This window comes from Ascaphus truei, chromosome 14 (assembly GCF_040206685.1).
Source record: "Ascaphus truei isolate aAscTru1 chromosome 14, aAscTru1.hap1, whole genome shotgun sequence".
NCBI classification, from domain to species: Eukaryota; Metazoa; Chordata; class Amphibia; order Anura; family Ascaphidae; genus Ascaphus; species Ascaphus truei.
Window position 1 is genome coordinate 39092092 of NC_134496.1, and position 16310 is coordinate 39108401.

At 42.4% G+C, this 16310-nt stretch overlaps 1 protein-coding gene across 5 annotated transcripts in view; it reads right to left on the reverse strand.

The window, feature by feature from the left end:
- Window positions 1–4764: 4764 nt before the first annotated feature.
- VEPH1 (ventricular zone expressed PH domain containing 1) overlaps window positions 4765–16310 on the reverse strand; it is a 197960-nt gene continuing 186414 nt past the window's right edge. For 3 of the 5 annotated variants that reach the window (XM_075570553.1, XM_075570551.1, XM_075570552.1), the window contains exon 14: window positions 4765–5621. In XM_075570553.1, coding sequence (XP_075426668.1) covers window positions 5385–5621 — 237 coding nt within the window. In that variant the 3' untranslated portion in view covers window positions 4765–5384. The remainder of the gene's footprint in view (window positions 5622–16310) is intronic. The other 2 variants (XR_012788028.1, XM_075570554.1) reach the window with 1 other exon arrangement.

A 16310-nucleotide genomic window follows, 5' to 3' on the forward strand; every position in this document is an offset into this window, starting at 1 on the left:
CATCTCATGCTAGATCCGCAAAGCACCGTTAAATCGGGGCTCATAACGTGATGTTACCAAAAACAGGAACGGACGTTATTTTCCCCGAGGTTAATGCATATCTTCAGAGTGAATTATATACAAAAAACAATGTTTGTTCTACATCTCATTAGAAAAGGCTTCCCATCACGTGACTGTAGCGTTATCTTCCAATAACATGACATTGTGTCTTAGAGTTACTCTGATCCAGACCTGGGACTTTAACTCAAGTTGAGCACTGGAAGTGAGGAGAGAGGCCACAACTTGGGGCTGAATAGAAAAGACTGAAGATATCAGGAAGAACATTAGACTAATGCTTACGGAAGAAGATTCTATACCAGCGCTGGCTGGGAATATTGTGGGGCTCGGCGCAGACATGCGGTGCGGGGTCTCTTACCGCCTCCTTCACCATCTCTTCCTGCAGGGTCCCTTATCCTGGTGCCGTGACGTAAAATAGCGTTGCATTGCCATAAAAATGGGACGTCACTTGACGTCCTGTTGTCATGGCAACACAACGCCATTTGACGTTGCGGTGCCATGATATGGGATCCCGCAGGAAGAGATAGGAAAGGAGACGGTAAGAGAGTTACAGGAGCTCTGCGTTCTCCCGCGGCAATCAGTTTAATTATGGTGGGGGGAAAGCGTGAGGCTTCTGTAACTGCGGGGCTCGGTGCAGTGGCACCAATATCAAACCGGCACTGTCAATAATCAACCGAGCATCAAGGTCTTCGATCAAGTTGAGGATCCCTTGTCACCAGTCCATGGGTGACCTTCAATTACAAATAGGCCATAGGGCTTGGATTTATTTGTTAAGATTTTGTATTTTTTTTTGGTTGCCATCTGTCCTTAAATTATATTGAATGTTTTTTTTTACTTTTTGATTTGCCAACAGACCTTGGGTTTCTTTTTATGGATGGGCGTTGTCCCATTTTTTGTATTTTATTTGTTTATTTTATCTTTGCCGAGCTAAAACATTTGTTGAGTATCACTTTGTTCTTGATGAGATTCCTATACTGTTGAGGCCACTTTCTTACTTGCTTCAGCGAGTTCGCTAATTTGTTGCTGGAAGTCTTCTGGACTTGTGTCAAAAATAACAAATTGCAGGTGACTGAAGTAATTATATATACATATACAGTATAATTTTTTCCAGTATGCATGTCCGGTTTATCTGCAGTAATATCTAGCATGTAATACATAGTTCTGCCTCTCGCTGTATTATTCTGTGCCATTCTCTTGGGGTCCCCCTATGTGCATTTGATCCCACTAGACTTTAGTTCGATCAGTTTTATTAATGTTGTTTTATCCAGGTTATGCAGTACCTTCTTTAGTAATGCCTTGAACCCTTAGTAATGGCTATTCTTTTCAATTCTGCATAGACAGTCCATGTTAGTCCTCTCCAATCTGTATTGCACACACGAGTGTTGCATTATTTTAATATGTCCAAGTGTCCAATCATCCAATTAAAGGAATTATAGGTGGAGTTTTTCGCCCCTTAACTAAGGCAGCTACTTCAGTTACCTCCCATTCCCTGACAAAGCGACTACGAGTTGTGAAACGCGTTGGACTAATTCTGTCCTAAGTGAGAACCTGTAGCAACCAAGGAAGTGGTCATGCTATCACTACCAATCAGCTGTAGGAGTTCGGAGACATGCCCTTCCTGACGGGCTCACAGAGGACTTTCATTCTAAGCAGATAAGCTATTGCTATATGCATAGTTGTATAGTGAACCGTGATGTTCACAAATCCGGCGCTCAGAGGTATATCAGGAAGCTGAACAGCATCAGGTATGATATCATGCAAAGGGAGTGACCGAGTCACAGGCTGACCTCCAGAGTTTAAAACGTGAGATAGCACATGTCTTTAAATCACTGGCTTATGCATAAGCTTTAGTAGAATGGATGATGAAACTCACGATTAACCGGAGGGCCCGGCGGTATCCCCACAAGGTCTGCAAATTCAACCGGTCTTCCTCACCACGATCCAACAGCGACTCCTCCGTTGCAATGGGTGATGGGGACTCGGTGTAGTCTGTATCCGGCTGTTGTCCCAGCAACCCGGCATGCTACCGATGGCGTCTTGCGTAGCTATGGTGCTCCTCCCTCAGGAGAAAAGATCGATGCACCGCCAAAAGAACTTGTGCAGAGGCTGAGAGATGTGACCAAAAAACTTTATTGCGGCATGGAAGTGGAGCTCTGGCGGATCCTCTGACGCGTTTCAGCTGCAAGGGCCTTTCTTCGCCTCATTATGAACTTGCGAGTAGAGTTCCACTCTATACCTCTGTCCTAGAGGAGAACTGCATTTTGAAGAATGTTCTGTTGGCTACACAAGCAGGATTCTCCTCATCTGCAACAATTCCCCCGCACTTTGGAACGGTACATGGCGATGCGTCACCATGACAACACGATGTTACATGACACTGCAATGTCATGATGCCGCAGGACAAGGGCCGCTATTGAAGGAATGCCTGCGCCCGATATGAGCCTGCAATCCGCCCCTGGCTGAACCTCCTGTTTTTATTAATGTTATAAAATGATTTCCTACCTTCATATACATTTGTTGGTTGTTTGAACTCTGCACATAAATGTCTTCAGAAGATTAGTCCCATACCATATATTTGAAAATTCAGAACAAAAAAATTACCTCCAGCAAATTTGTTTTCCATAAACATGGCCAGATGACATGATAAAAAAAAAAACACAATCCATGGGGACATCATAAATATTTCAAATGGTTTTATGGGCGCTTTCAACTGCTCTGTATATTAAATGAAGATTCCAGTGAAGCACAATATTTTATAACGCTATAAACAAGAAACCTCATGCATGGATTTCCTAGTGAAATAACTGGCGTCATTTGCTATTTTTGTAAAAGTCCTCTCGTTCGTGGAATTCAGTGACAATATCTAGTTGTTTACAACGAGAAAACGAAATGATTCTTTCATGTAAAATGCGTACTAGGTTGAAGTAGTATGTAGCTCAGTGGTCAGAACACTGCATTTGAAGCGGGTGAACACGGTTCCAACTACAGTTTCAACTCTCTTTGTGACCTGGGGCAAAATTACATTCAGTGCCACAGGCTCCAGTATTTCATTGTAAGCTCGTTGGGGGGTGACTCAACGCGCCTGCAAAATTCTATGTATTTTGCTGCGTACACTGCCAGGAAGAAAACAAGTATTATAATTTGCATAAGATGTAAATGAATTAATGACCGTCCAGTATTAGATTGGGTACTTTTACAATGTTACATAGAACTACAAACATTAGTCTTGGGAGAAGAGCGATTGGCCTGTAGTTTGAGACAGTGTTTTTATCTCCACTTTTGAAAATTGGTACAACATTGGCAGTTTTCTAGGTCTTAGGGATATGCCCTGCAGACAGAATAGAGTTGACTATGGAAGCAATTGGTTTGGCAATGGCTGAGGCACCAAATCTTAGGGACTTAGATTGCAGTAAATCAGGTCCACATTGGCTGCTTAGTTTTAATTTTGAGGAGTGCTTGTGTAATCTCCTCTTCAGATATTGGGACAAATTGAAAATTGTGAGCAGTGTTGGGGCTATAGGGGTACTCTCAGAATGAGGTTAATGTTTGTGGTTTGGGTTGTGTTTCGCTAATAAGTTAGTAGCACACCCCACAAAGTAATCATTGAATGCATTTGCAATGTCAGTGGGATTTGTCGGAATAATATCCTCCTTAGTGATATTACTTGGTTGTTGATGGCTATTAGGCTGGTATATATTGTGGATAACCTTCCAGAAGTTATCTGGGTTTGATGTATTCTGGTCGAAGATTGTCAGAGTAATATTGTGCTTTTGCATGCCTTGTTTGCCTTGTGCACATATTCCATAGGCATCTGTAGTTATTAAGATCCTTTGTAGTGCTAGTTACTTTGTAGCTTTTCCACAAGGCATCCCTGAAATGGTATAAGGTCAGTTGTAACCCACGGAAGATGCCCCCCCCCCCCATACTCTTATTCTGCGTAGTGGGGCATGGGTATCACAGAGTTTTAAGAACTCTGATTGGAAATAGTCGAGAGCAGAATCAGGGTCGGGAATTAAGTCGATTCTGTACCAAGGTCAGTTGGTAAGGTCAGCCAGAAACTGTTGTGGGTTAAAGTTTCTAAATGTTCTAGCGAGGAGAACTTTAGGGCTTGATTAGGGTGATTTAATTTTCCTTACACAGTACACTACTGTATTGCATGGTCACTGAAAATGTCAGGATGGGTACCAGAGGATTGGATTCTGCTAGGATTTGAGGAGAGAATCCAATCTAGCAAGGAGTGGTTGTGAGATTTCAGGTTTGTCCATGTAGGTTGGGAAATTTGTTGTGTTAGGTTAAGTGACTTGAGTTGTATAACCTCTTCTCTTCTGAAGAGGTCTGCAATCCATTGTAGAAGAACGCAATTCAAGCCCTATTAGAATTGAAGGCATGTTCCTCTCTCCTGCATAGGTTACATGATTGAATTTCCATTCTTTGGCTATATGCTTTGTTTCCTAGTCCTGTGTCAACAACTCAAGTTGTATGCCCCCTGTATCACTACTTACATTCCTGACAAAACCCCCCAGAATACAATGCAGGAAGCGAACAGTATCATTTCATATCAAGCAATATGAAAGCTTAAACCAATTTCCGACGCAGATGCCAAATCATGAATTCCCCAGCATGATGATGATTTTTCAACTCTTATTGCTAAGGAAATTTATATACAATATGTTCTTTATTTTAATTTTACTTTAATTCAAATGTGTTTTCAGCAATTCAACAGAAAATCAGAGGCCTATGTACAACAGAGCTTATTAGTATGACTCAGAAACATAATTTATAATGATATAATGTAATGAAAAAACATCATTTTCTCCTACAGTGGTATGTCAACAAAGACTGATTCATTTTAGCCATCATCATCACAAAAATATTCCCATTGATTTTTCTTGAATCCCTCTGTGTTCTAACAATTGTTCTACAATAATTATCGTGCTAGCTTCCTGCAGTAAAATCTACAACTTTGATGTCTGAGGTTAATTGCTTCAGTGCTGCATAAAATTACAACTCATTACACTAAAGTGACTGCTTCATACATGTCACCTACCTAAGTCCAACAATAAAAAAGTTGAGTGCGTGTGTTGCAGCACTTAGGGCAATCATTCTGTAGGGTTCATTTGCCCGAGCTCAAGTACTCCATGCTCCATTGACCTAATTTTGGCATGAGGAGGGATATCTACAGCCCAAGGTTTTGGACCTACAGTTTGTTGTCTATTTATCTCTGAAGCCAGCTAAACTCGTGGGCTCTTGGGCTTGGATGACCATATTTAATATGGCCACTGCTCTATTGGACACTATTGTTGAGTGGCCAATAAGGTGACATAACATTACAAGTAAGTAGTAGCTTCCAGGCTTTCTCTCTCTTTAGCTTGTGCCACTGCTACATTAATGCACTGAAGCCATTCTTCTGCATTCTTCTCATCCTTGGCCTTGAAGACATAAGTCTTACTGTCCGTGAAAATCTCAAAGGCACGAGGAAGGCTGCGATCCCTGCGCTTCTTGGCCACAACCTTCACGCTCTGGACCTTACTCAGCTCAATCGGACAATCGTCAGGGTCATCTTTCTGAAACAATGGAAAGAAAAATGGCATGTGTTACTTTTAACAATTTTACATTTTCCATAGAAAATAAGTACTTCGGTATTAGGTGATACCTTTTTTAATTTGGACTAACAATAGATATTATAAGACATAATATCCATTGTTAGTCCAAATAAAAAAAGTATAATCTAATACTGAAGTATTTATTTACTCTGCACTATCGCTACTGGACTAACACGGCTATTTCTACTTACATAGTTGATGAGGTTGAAAAAAGACATATGTCCATCAAGTTCAACCTATACTAAATTTAGACAACAGATACTTATACTATATTTGTATTTACAGTATATTGATCCAGAGGAAGGCAAACACAAACCCCAGTGAAAAATCATCTAATGATAACTCATAAGGGGAAAAATACATTCCTTCCTGACTCCATGATTTGGCAATCAGATAATTCCCTGGATCAACAACCTTCCCATGTTTACTTATTTGGTATATCCCTATATACCTTTCCTTTCTAAAAAGATGTCCAAACTTTTTTTTGAACATATCTATTGTATCTGCCATCACAGTCTCCATGGGTAATGAATTCCACATTTTAACTTCCCTTACTGTAAAGAACCCTTTCCTTTGTTGCTGGTTAAATGTATTTTCCTCCAACCTTAAGGGATGGCGTTTGTACTGCCCTTGGGATGAATAGCTCCTTTGAAAGCACCTTGTATTGTCCCAAAATATATTTGTGTGACAGTAGGGGTAATGTGGCTCATATTAATAAAGGTTAACCCCAATAAAGGACTGCTAATTCACTCAACCAGCCTGCACACAAAGAGATAAGGTCCTGCTATGCAGGATGTGGGTGGTGAAGTGCTCCAGTCACTGTTAGGCTAAGGCCCCAGTCCTCACTGCTGCACACGCCCCTGGCGGCATGTGCACAGACTATAGCCACAATCTGTGGTCTGTAGGGGAGCAATGGGATGCGCGGGGGCGTGGCCATGAAGGGAGGGGGGGTCGCAGCCATGGCAGGGCATATATGAACTTCCGTTGGCTGCCCGCCGAGCACGTGACTGCACATTTTTTCATTACTTTGGATAGTTTTGGGAGAAGTGAGATTGGAATGTAGTTTGAAACAGTATTTTTGTCCTTATTTTTTAGATTGGGACAAGTCTGTCAGTTTTCCAGAACTTAGGGATATGGCATGCAGACAAAATAGAGTTGATTAGCAAAGCAAGAGGTTTGGCAATGGCCAGGGCACAAAGCCGTAGGAGCTGTGATTGCAGCAGGTCAGGTCCACATTGGCTACTTAGCTTTAATTTGAACAGCGCTTGTGTAATCTCCGCTCCAGACACTGGGACAAATTGAAAATTGTAGGCACTGTTGGGAGAGGGTGGGGCTATGGGGGTTCTCCCAGATTGAGCTTCATGTTTGTTGTTCTGGATACATGTTGCTAATAGGGAAGTAGCACACCCCACAAAATATTCATTGAATGCATTTGCAATGTCAGTGGGATATGTCAGAGTAGTATCCTCCTTAGTGATATTACTTGCTTGTTGACGGCTAGAAGGCTGGAATATATTATTGATGTCCTTCCAGAAGTTAGCTGGATTTGATGTATTCTGGCGAAGATTGTCAGAGTAATATTGTGCTTTTGCGTGCCTTGTATGCCTGGTGCACATATGCCGCAGTCATCTGTAGTTATTAAGATCCTTGGTAGTGCAAGTTACTTTGTAGCTTTTACAAAAGGCATCCCTGAAATGGTAGAGCACTATAAGGTCGGTTGTAACCCACGGAAGGAGGGCCCTTGTACTCTTATTCTGCATAGGGGAGCTTGGGTATCACAGAGTTTTAAGAACTCGGATTGGAAATCATCAAGCGCAGAATCAGGGTCTGGTATTAAGTTGAATCTGTACCAACGGCAGTTGACAAGATTAGCCAGAAACTGCTGTGGGTTAATTTTTCTAAATGTTCTAGTGAGGAGAACTTTAGGGCTTGATTGGGGTAGTCTGACACAGTACACTATTGCATGGTCACTGAAAATGTCAGGTAGGATGCCAGAGGATTGGATTCTGTTGGGACTAGAGGATAGAATCCAGTCTAGCAAGGGTTGGGAAATTAGTTTGGTTAGGTTTAGTGACTTGAGTTGTGTCTAGATTTTGTTGTTTTTAGGGTCAAGCCAGTTGTAGTTGAAATCCCTATGAACTAACAGCTCAAACTTCCTGTTTAGAGAGGAAATTGAGCCAAGAAACTGAGTGATATCAGTCAGGGACTGTAGTGGGGCTTTAGGGGGGGGTGGGCAGTAGATGCCAGTAATCAACACAGGCTTAGAAAAGGGGAGGCATATTTTGCCAACTAGGATTTCAAAATAGGATGGGCCTGGGGGCAATTTAGCAGCATAAATTGTAAGGTGTCATCAATATAAAGTAACACCCCTCCTCCTCTCTTTGACCTATCTTTCCTAGAAATGGAGTATCCCTGAATGGAGATATTTGCATCAAGGGTTTTGGGAGTTAGCCTAAATGGCTTTGGGTTTATGTGTAAGGCACTATGCCCTTAGTTCATTCAGTTTAGGCAACAGACTTCGGATATTTATGTGGGCGACAGATAGCACTTTTTGGAATTTGAAAGGGGGTATTCTCGGGGGTATGGGACAAAGTTGAAAAGGGAGCGCCTGGGTTAAGTTCGATATCACCTACTAAAGAGAGTAACAGTATAAATATAAATTTGAGTAGTTGTTTGCACGTTGTACATTTGTAAGCCTGCTGTCGGAAAAGCATTCCTAAATGCTTCTCCATCAAGGATTCTCCTAAAGTATCCCTATTTAATTTGTAAATTGCCAATTTATTCTTGTTTCCCAAATGCATAACCTTAAGAAAAATCCATAATAAAGCAGAGTACAATTCTTAGTTATATACTTGCTTATACATACCACCAAATATGGTACTAATGTCAGTACCTCGCTGATGTCTCTCTGCCTGGTCTGTTCTCTGTTCTACCTGTCATTTCTCTACACTAACTTATATGTTGTCTGTATACGTTACAGTTCTGTAGTCAAGCAAAATATGCTAATTCCTAAGACACAGAATTATCTTTCTTTCTTCTGTATAAAAAACATTAGCCTGTATATAATCTAGCATTTGGGTACTTTTCCTGGTGTGGTTGCAATTTCCTCTGTAGCTCAGAGCTGTTTCCTGCTTAGCTACAAACTCAGCTACACTAAGTACTTTGTTGCTTCTCACCTTTTGTAGCTGAATCTAGGATTACATCTTACAAATAAGCTTACAAAAGTAGGTTACAGTGTATCATATATCCTAGCTAAAATATATGTCATGTCAATATACACTGTGCTGTACTAAATGGTTATATGCGACCTAAAGAAGCTAATATGTATTTGTACCTATGTATATTTGCTGTACATATATATGCCCACAACACCTTTATCTATTTTAAACCTCATCTGCCATTTACCTGCCCAATTTTCCAGTCTATCAAAGTGCTTCTGGAGAGAAATTACATCCTGCTCTGATTCTACTAACTTACACAATTTAGTGTCATCAGCAAAGATGGGACTCTGCTCGCTATGCTAACCCCAAGGTCATTAATAAACAAGTTAAAAATACGTAATCCATGCACATAAAAGTACCACTTGTGAGCACATTAACTTGCTTCAAACCTGCCTTTCCCCATTATTTTTTGTAGCATACAATGCTTCCCCTGCAGCTAGGGATTCTGGGTAATGCCATGCACATATCCCATTACAAAGAGAGGTTATGTGGAATAGGATTTTTATACCAATACCAGGACATTTAGAGAGATAAGGATGTACAAATAAAATATTTGAGAGCGTAGTTTGAGACTGCAAAACTTAAAACGAAAACACACGAAAAGCATAGCTTGAAATCACGTAGGTGTTGTTTGTTCTTTACATAGTCTAAAAAGGAAAAGTACATTTCAGGGAAAACAGTATTTGGAAAAAAAACAGATGTATTTGAGTATTTGCAGAGATAAATCAAGAAGAAAATGAAATAAGTGAAAACAAACAAACAAACTCCAGCTTGAATTTCCCAACTCAGATTACAAGCTTTTCCCCTAACGAATTCCAGAGAAGATGGTTATGTTAGCAGAACACATGCCACCATGTACCACAGCTGCTGTTAATTTTGCCGCATAAATGTGGTCCTACTGGTTCCTAGAAATGTTACTGGCGGCACAGCAGATTCCCTTTAACTGGCAGAAAAGGGGCCACCATATAATTTGCGCCAGACAGAAGATAATTTTATTTTTCTAACCATTTCAATGGTTCTGAAATGCAGCCACAGACCATGTCCTGAGCTTGAAACTGTGACTCATCTATGTTTGCAGTTACTAGTTTCTGAAGTGTAATCAGCAAATAAAACATGCACGGTCTGTACTTACTTTTTTTATAGCCTTAACTCCAAAATAAAAGTGAACAATTGCTCATTTTGCATTAGAAATTAGAATGCTACAATATGAGGGCATCATAATGTCCTGAAAAGTAGTATTTAACGCAACAAAATTACAGCTCATTGGACTGCCAAAATAAGATAGTTTAACCTATTATCAAGTTTTCTGGTTTCTTGAAGCCATAAATTATTCAATTACACGATTATTTTTGGGCAGTACATAAGTAATTCTTTTTGTGATAATTGGAACAATAAAAACAATTTGAGTTAGGCTTCATTAAGTATTTGAGATCTGGGACGTAGAACGCGAAACATTCATTTCTCCGATTTCAACACCCCTCGTGTTAAATTCCAAGTTGGCTTCCTGTGCAATAGTTTGGAAGATGCACAGTAGAAGTTGAAATTGAAATGCTGAAAACACTTCTGTCTGGCCAGAAACTACTGATGACGTCTAGTTTTAAGAAAAGGAAAACACAGAGACAAAGACTATTTTGTGATAGCTGGCTGGTTGTTGATTTTTTATTTATAACTCCGATTGATATGGTACTTCTGTTTTTCTCTCAGAGAGGTTGTCTCACTAAGGCCCACCTCCACACAGCTCCATAAAGAAACTTAACATTATGTTAGCCTAAATTGCCATCACGTTAAGTCTTACCCATATCTTCAATGGCCACTAATGTAAGATTGTCATGTTTTCTCCTGGTAAAGCATTGTGTTGAGTATAGCGGCTACTAGTGATACTGAGATGCAAAACATGTGTTCTCCCTAGCAGTGTGTATCCACCAATGTCCATTAAGGGTAAAGCAGGGACTTAACGTTGTGTTATTATTATAATTTATTAATAAAGCACCAAACCTATTCTGCTGTGCGGTACAATGGGGGTATGTATATCACATACACAGTTACATATAAATGAGGAGAGGCGTGCACAGGTAAACGATGTAATGGGCCCTGCTTATGGGAGTTTACAATCTAGAAGGAATGAGGTGCAATTTTGAAACAAGACGGTAAAATGGCTATTCATTGTAGGATAGAGTGTATCTTAGGTTAGAATATGGCCCAGTCCAACATCTGATTCTATTAATGTTTGGGGGGCAGAGGGATGTTACATAGCGTGGAGATAGGTCCAGCTTCACAGCTGTTCCCAATGGGGTTGGATGGTGTGGGAGTTGAATATTAGAGGTTTGGCAAATAGTTTTCCTGTGAAAGGTGAGTTTATAGGGAGTTTATAAATGTCTGAATGCTGGGTGAGAGTCTGATGATACGTGGTAGGGCATTCCAGAGAGAGGGGCAGCATGGGGAAAGTCTTGTAGGTAGGAGTGAGAGGAGCTAATATGGTGGGAAGAGGCGCAGATGTCATGGACAGAATGTAGGGGATGTTTAGGTATGTATTTGGGGATGAGGGCTGAGATGTAAGGGGGGGAGGGGTCGGTGAGAGCTTTGTGAATAAGAGCTGATGGTTTTAAATTGGATTCTAGACAATTTGGGAAGCCAGTGTAGGGATATGTGTAGTGGAGCAGCAGAAGTGGAGCAGTGGAGTGAGATAGACGATTCTGCCAGCAGCATTTTGTATGGATTGGAGTTGGGATAGGTGGACAAGGGGAATGCGAACAAAGTGAAGGTTGCAGTAGTCAAGGCGAGACAAGATAAGTGAGTACATTTGGATTTTAGTTGCGTTATGAGTGAGAAAAGGGCGTATCTTGATGATATTTCAAAGGCGGAGACGGTAGGACTTTGTGAGGGACTGAGTGGTAGCAATGAAGAAGCGATCAGAGTCAAAGATGACTCGACACTTGACATCAGGCTTGAGGTGTTGATGAGATTGTGGTGTTATTGACAATGAGAGAAAGTGTGGGTGTAGCAGTGGCAGTGGAAGGGGGGAAGAGTATTGGTTCTGTTTTGGACATGTTAAGCTTCAGGTAATGGTGAGACATCCAGGAGGAGATTGTAGAGAGAGTGTGCAGAGATAGTTGGAGACCCACGACAGGAGAGAGGGGGAGAAGTTAGGGGAGGAGAGATACATTTGGGTGTCATCAGCAAATTGATTATACTGAAAGCCAAAAGATTGTATTAGTTCACCAAGAGCAGAGGTCAGACCGCTCTTCCCGCGTTGTAGCAGATCGAGCAATAACGGGGTTTAGCTGTATATGTATCTAACCCTTCCTGTCCCGCTTTAAGGGAGTTTAAATAGATGTCTGTGTTGTTGGCTACTCAGGGTGCATTACCTTTCTCAGGGCTGCTGATCCACGGAGGCTGGGCATATATGCAGATGGTAAAGATGGGCACAAGGAACTTTGTAGTTATTAAACATAACAGTCTTTATTCATACTATAGACAGGTACAACTCTTCCACAGCTGCAATCATTGCAGTCCTGAGAAGGCACATCCCTTTAACATTGAATGGGTTTCTTTAATTCATGTCATAGTTAACCATGCTTCTTGTGACATTCTCAATCCCTATCTTTCCAGAGACCTAGCAGGGGATCCCCTTCCTCACCGTGGTAGGATAGGGGGTCATCAACTCTGAATCCTACCCTACTCACCTCACATACTGCACTCTGGTACGGAGGTAACAGGGGGTGATTCTTCATACGTGCACAGCACTTTAGTCGTTCAGGGTCCATCTTAAGGTACTGTGTCATCATTTATGGTGATCCTGACTTCAGATTAGTCCCAGGGCCACAGACAAAGCAACCCTTCAAGGACACAGATCTCCCCTGTTGAAGCCTGTACTTCACCAGCTTCCTTTACTTGGGGCCTGACTTTAAAGGACACTTCCCTGCTCTGGAAAACAATAAAGGGGACTGTTATCCAAACTTAACTATTTACAATTGAGATCCTTGCCTGATCTCTCTTCCCAGGATCTGACAGATGGAATTCTTTTTCCCTCCTATATCAACTCTCTGACCCCTTGTTTCTAGGCAGAAAAGGGGCGGAGCTAAACCTCTACCTGGTCATTGGCAAACACCTTATCTAGAAGGGCAGGTGTTTAGTATCTAACTCTGTTAAACCATATAGTATAGTGTTGGTGGGGGGGTGGTTATATATATATATGCGCAAGTGAAAAGACGATAAGCGCTACATAGAACTAATATCAATATTAATTAAAAAACACCACAGTAATATTATACGCCGATAATAATCAAATAACAAAAAATAAACAACCTGGAAGAGGTGCTACCTTTGAGGATTGGACCGAGGTACCGCCCCCCGTGGCACATTGGGTGCCGCCCCTCGCGCGAGCCCCGCAGTCCTCCTGCCGGCACCGAACCTAGGCTCCGCCCACAAGCCGCATCCCGTGACGCAACGGGGGGCGCTCCTGTCTCCACTACACGTCGGCGTTGCATGACCAGAAACACTCGAGGGGTTAATGCTGACAACATCAATTACTCCACAGCTGTCACAGCTGTGATACAATCCGCCCCTGCCTACCAGTACACAGCCTACCTATAATTATGCATGACTCCCAGCCTGGAGGAGCCTTCCCATTGGCTCCCTGCTCCTTATATGCTCAGCCAGCCCTGAGGCAAATTGGCTGAGCATAAACCCAGTGTTTATGTTTCGTGTGCTTGCCTCAAGCATCCTGCTCTTGCTTTGCATTCTGCCTTATTCTTTGTTTAGCTTTTGACCTCAACTTGTACCTGGACCTCTGTGGTAGAAGGTAGAGACCTTCTGTGACCCCTGGACCTCGGCTACGCACAACGACCAATCTGACCTCTCTACTCCTGGACTCCGGCTTCGCACAACGACCATCCGATTTCTCCAATCCTAAACCACGGCGAGTATCACGACTATTCTGACCTCTCCTACCCTTACCCAGCTACACGACTACGACTCTGCAATCCGGACGCGGTTGTTGGTCGGTGTATTCTGACATCCCCCACCTCAGCCCTGCAATTCCGCCCTGTTTGTGTTGAGCACTCGTTGCACTACCAAAGTGAATACTGTCCCAATTTCAATGCTGCCAATTAGGTCCTCGACCCCACAGATGCCGAGAAGAGATGGATGCTAGAGATGACCCAGGCGCAGAGACAAGGGAAGAAAAAATAGGGGGAGGGGAAAAGAGAAAAACAAACATAGAGTAGTATGTCTGAAATTAGGTCTACAACACACGGTGAGAGATGCACTTACAACAGCTAGAATTCTTCAGGCGTTTCTGCACTATACAGTGGAACTGGGTCTAGAGTCTCCTATACGCTGATTGTGCTGTGTCGCAGGATCAGCAGGAAAAAAACTTCCAATTAACCCCAACAGCGCTGGAAGTGGATAGGTGTCTCCAGAGTATAACTCTGACTCAGTTCTGATATCCACAGTACTGGCTCTTCCTTTCTCCGATCTGGGTTGTCGCTGGGTGGTGGGGTTGGGTAGCGTATATATGTGTGTATGAAATGTAACTATAATATAGTAAGGGATTTCCTCCTTAAATGTACAGAAATGCGAGTGGGGATTATGAAATCGCACAGCTAAGCAGGAATCTAGAGCCATACTTTTCTTGCAAGTTTACATTTCTGACAGCATCAAAATGGCATGTTTCTTCCCGATGGAGATCTTTTCTAGCTAGCAGTACTGTAACTCCTGGGGGTTAAGCACTGTGATATAACCAAGCATATGGCGAGTTAAAGGTATTCAGCAGCAATACCTCATGCTATGCAAAGAGAAGCTGATTATCTCATACTAGTCCCCCGTGGAGTTTCTGCAGTGGTGTATGTGCAGTACTGTAGTACCTACGAAGGGGGTTTGATATGAGTAATGTCTGTCAGACACAGCAGTGCTGTAATTGCTTTAATTTCCAGGTTAGCAATGTTGCAGATGACTATTGAATAATTCATAAAATGAAAACAACTGTTTAAATGACCGACAGGAAAGAAAATAGGACAGTGGAAATGAATTTGCAATAAATATAGAATCTTTCAAAAATAGAAATATGAGGTCACACTTGTATGTGATACATTATAGCCCACTTGAAATTGAAACAACAAGGGTGCATCACTCCTACTAGCGCAGAAAGTCTTCATACATTTTGTAAATGCAGCAGAGTTTTTCATATCCACTAATAAAGACCAATGTTTCTGGACCTACAGTACATGTCCCTTCCTAGGCTTTACAAACCCCCCATGTTCACTGCCTTACAAACTCTAAGCGACCTGTGTCAGATACCTATGGTGTTGCAAATAATGTCAGGTGTTCCACTACGTTTCCGATGGTGTAATATCTGAAGCTACGAATGGCGCCCTCTGGAGGGTGTAGTGTTGTGTTTCAGTTACTTGTAGGTTCCCTTCTCCAGATATGACAGTAATGTATAGGTAAGAATCATTCACCTGCCCGGGTAGAAGTAGGTAAATAAGAAGAAGAACATTTTGATATATAAGGAAAGTGTGTGACTGGTAACAGGTGAATTGTGATCCAAGTTATACTACTTATAACTGGCACCTGAGGAAGGAACATGAAGTAGGGCCATATGTACTAAGCATTGCTGAGCCTTAAGGCAGGGGTGTGCAAACTTTTGAAGTCGCACCCCCCCCCCTGCCTGCTCTCCCCCCTGCCTGCTCTCCCCCCGCTCTCCAGCATCTCTAACTGTGACGTAGCGTTGTCGCATTGCCATTTGACGCCGTGTTGTTATGCAATGTGTGTCGGGAGAAGCCGGAGAGCAGGTAAGAGGCAATTGCAGAGGCCTCGCACTCTCCCCTGGCAATCAATTTAGTTGTTGTGGGGAAGAGCGCAGGAACCTCTGTAAGAGCGGCGTCCCCCCTACAACATTTCTCGCCCCACAGTTTGCGCACGCCTGCCTTAAGGCATCCTACAGCCCATTCATTTAAAGGAGCAATTCATGCAATATCCTACATGTGTGTTTTTTTTTTAAATAAATAATTTCTGTAGTATTAGATAAAATTACTACATTCGGTTTTTTTAATTAAACTCCATGCCATTTTTAATGAGCTTTAATATACTGAGCATCCTTTGATTTCTGTAGAAGGTTTTGGCACTTCCCCAGCAGTGCAAGATATATGTAAGGCTGAATCCCCGGGGGTCACGGCGGCACACATTACAGCGTGCGCGCCACACACCACAGCACAGCCCTTTCTGGGGCAGGCCCTAGTGGCTGTGTGTGTGTGGGCGCGCAAAGTGCTGTGATGCGCACGCTGGCTTCCTGTGTCTTCCTGTGCCGCGGCGCGGTCACGTGGTCGGCGTGCACCAATGGCAGGGCAGATATGTTCCGTCATGGCCCCACCCCCACGCTTCCCTAGAGCTCCCCTACAGACCGCTGATCGCGGCTGTAGTCTTTGCACGC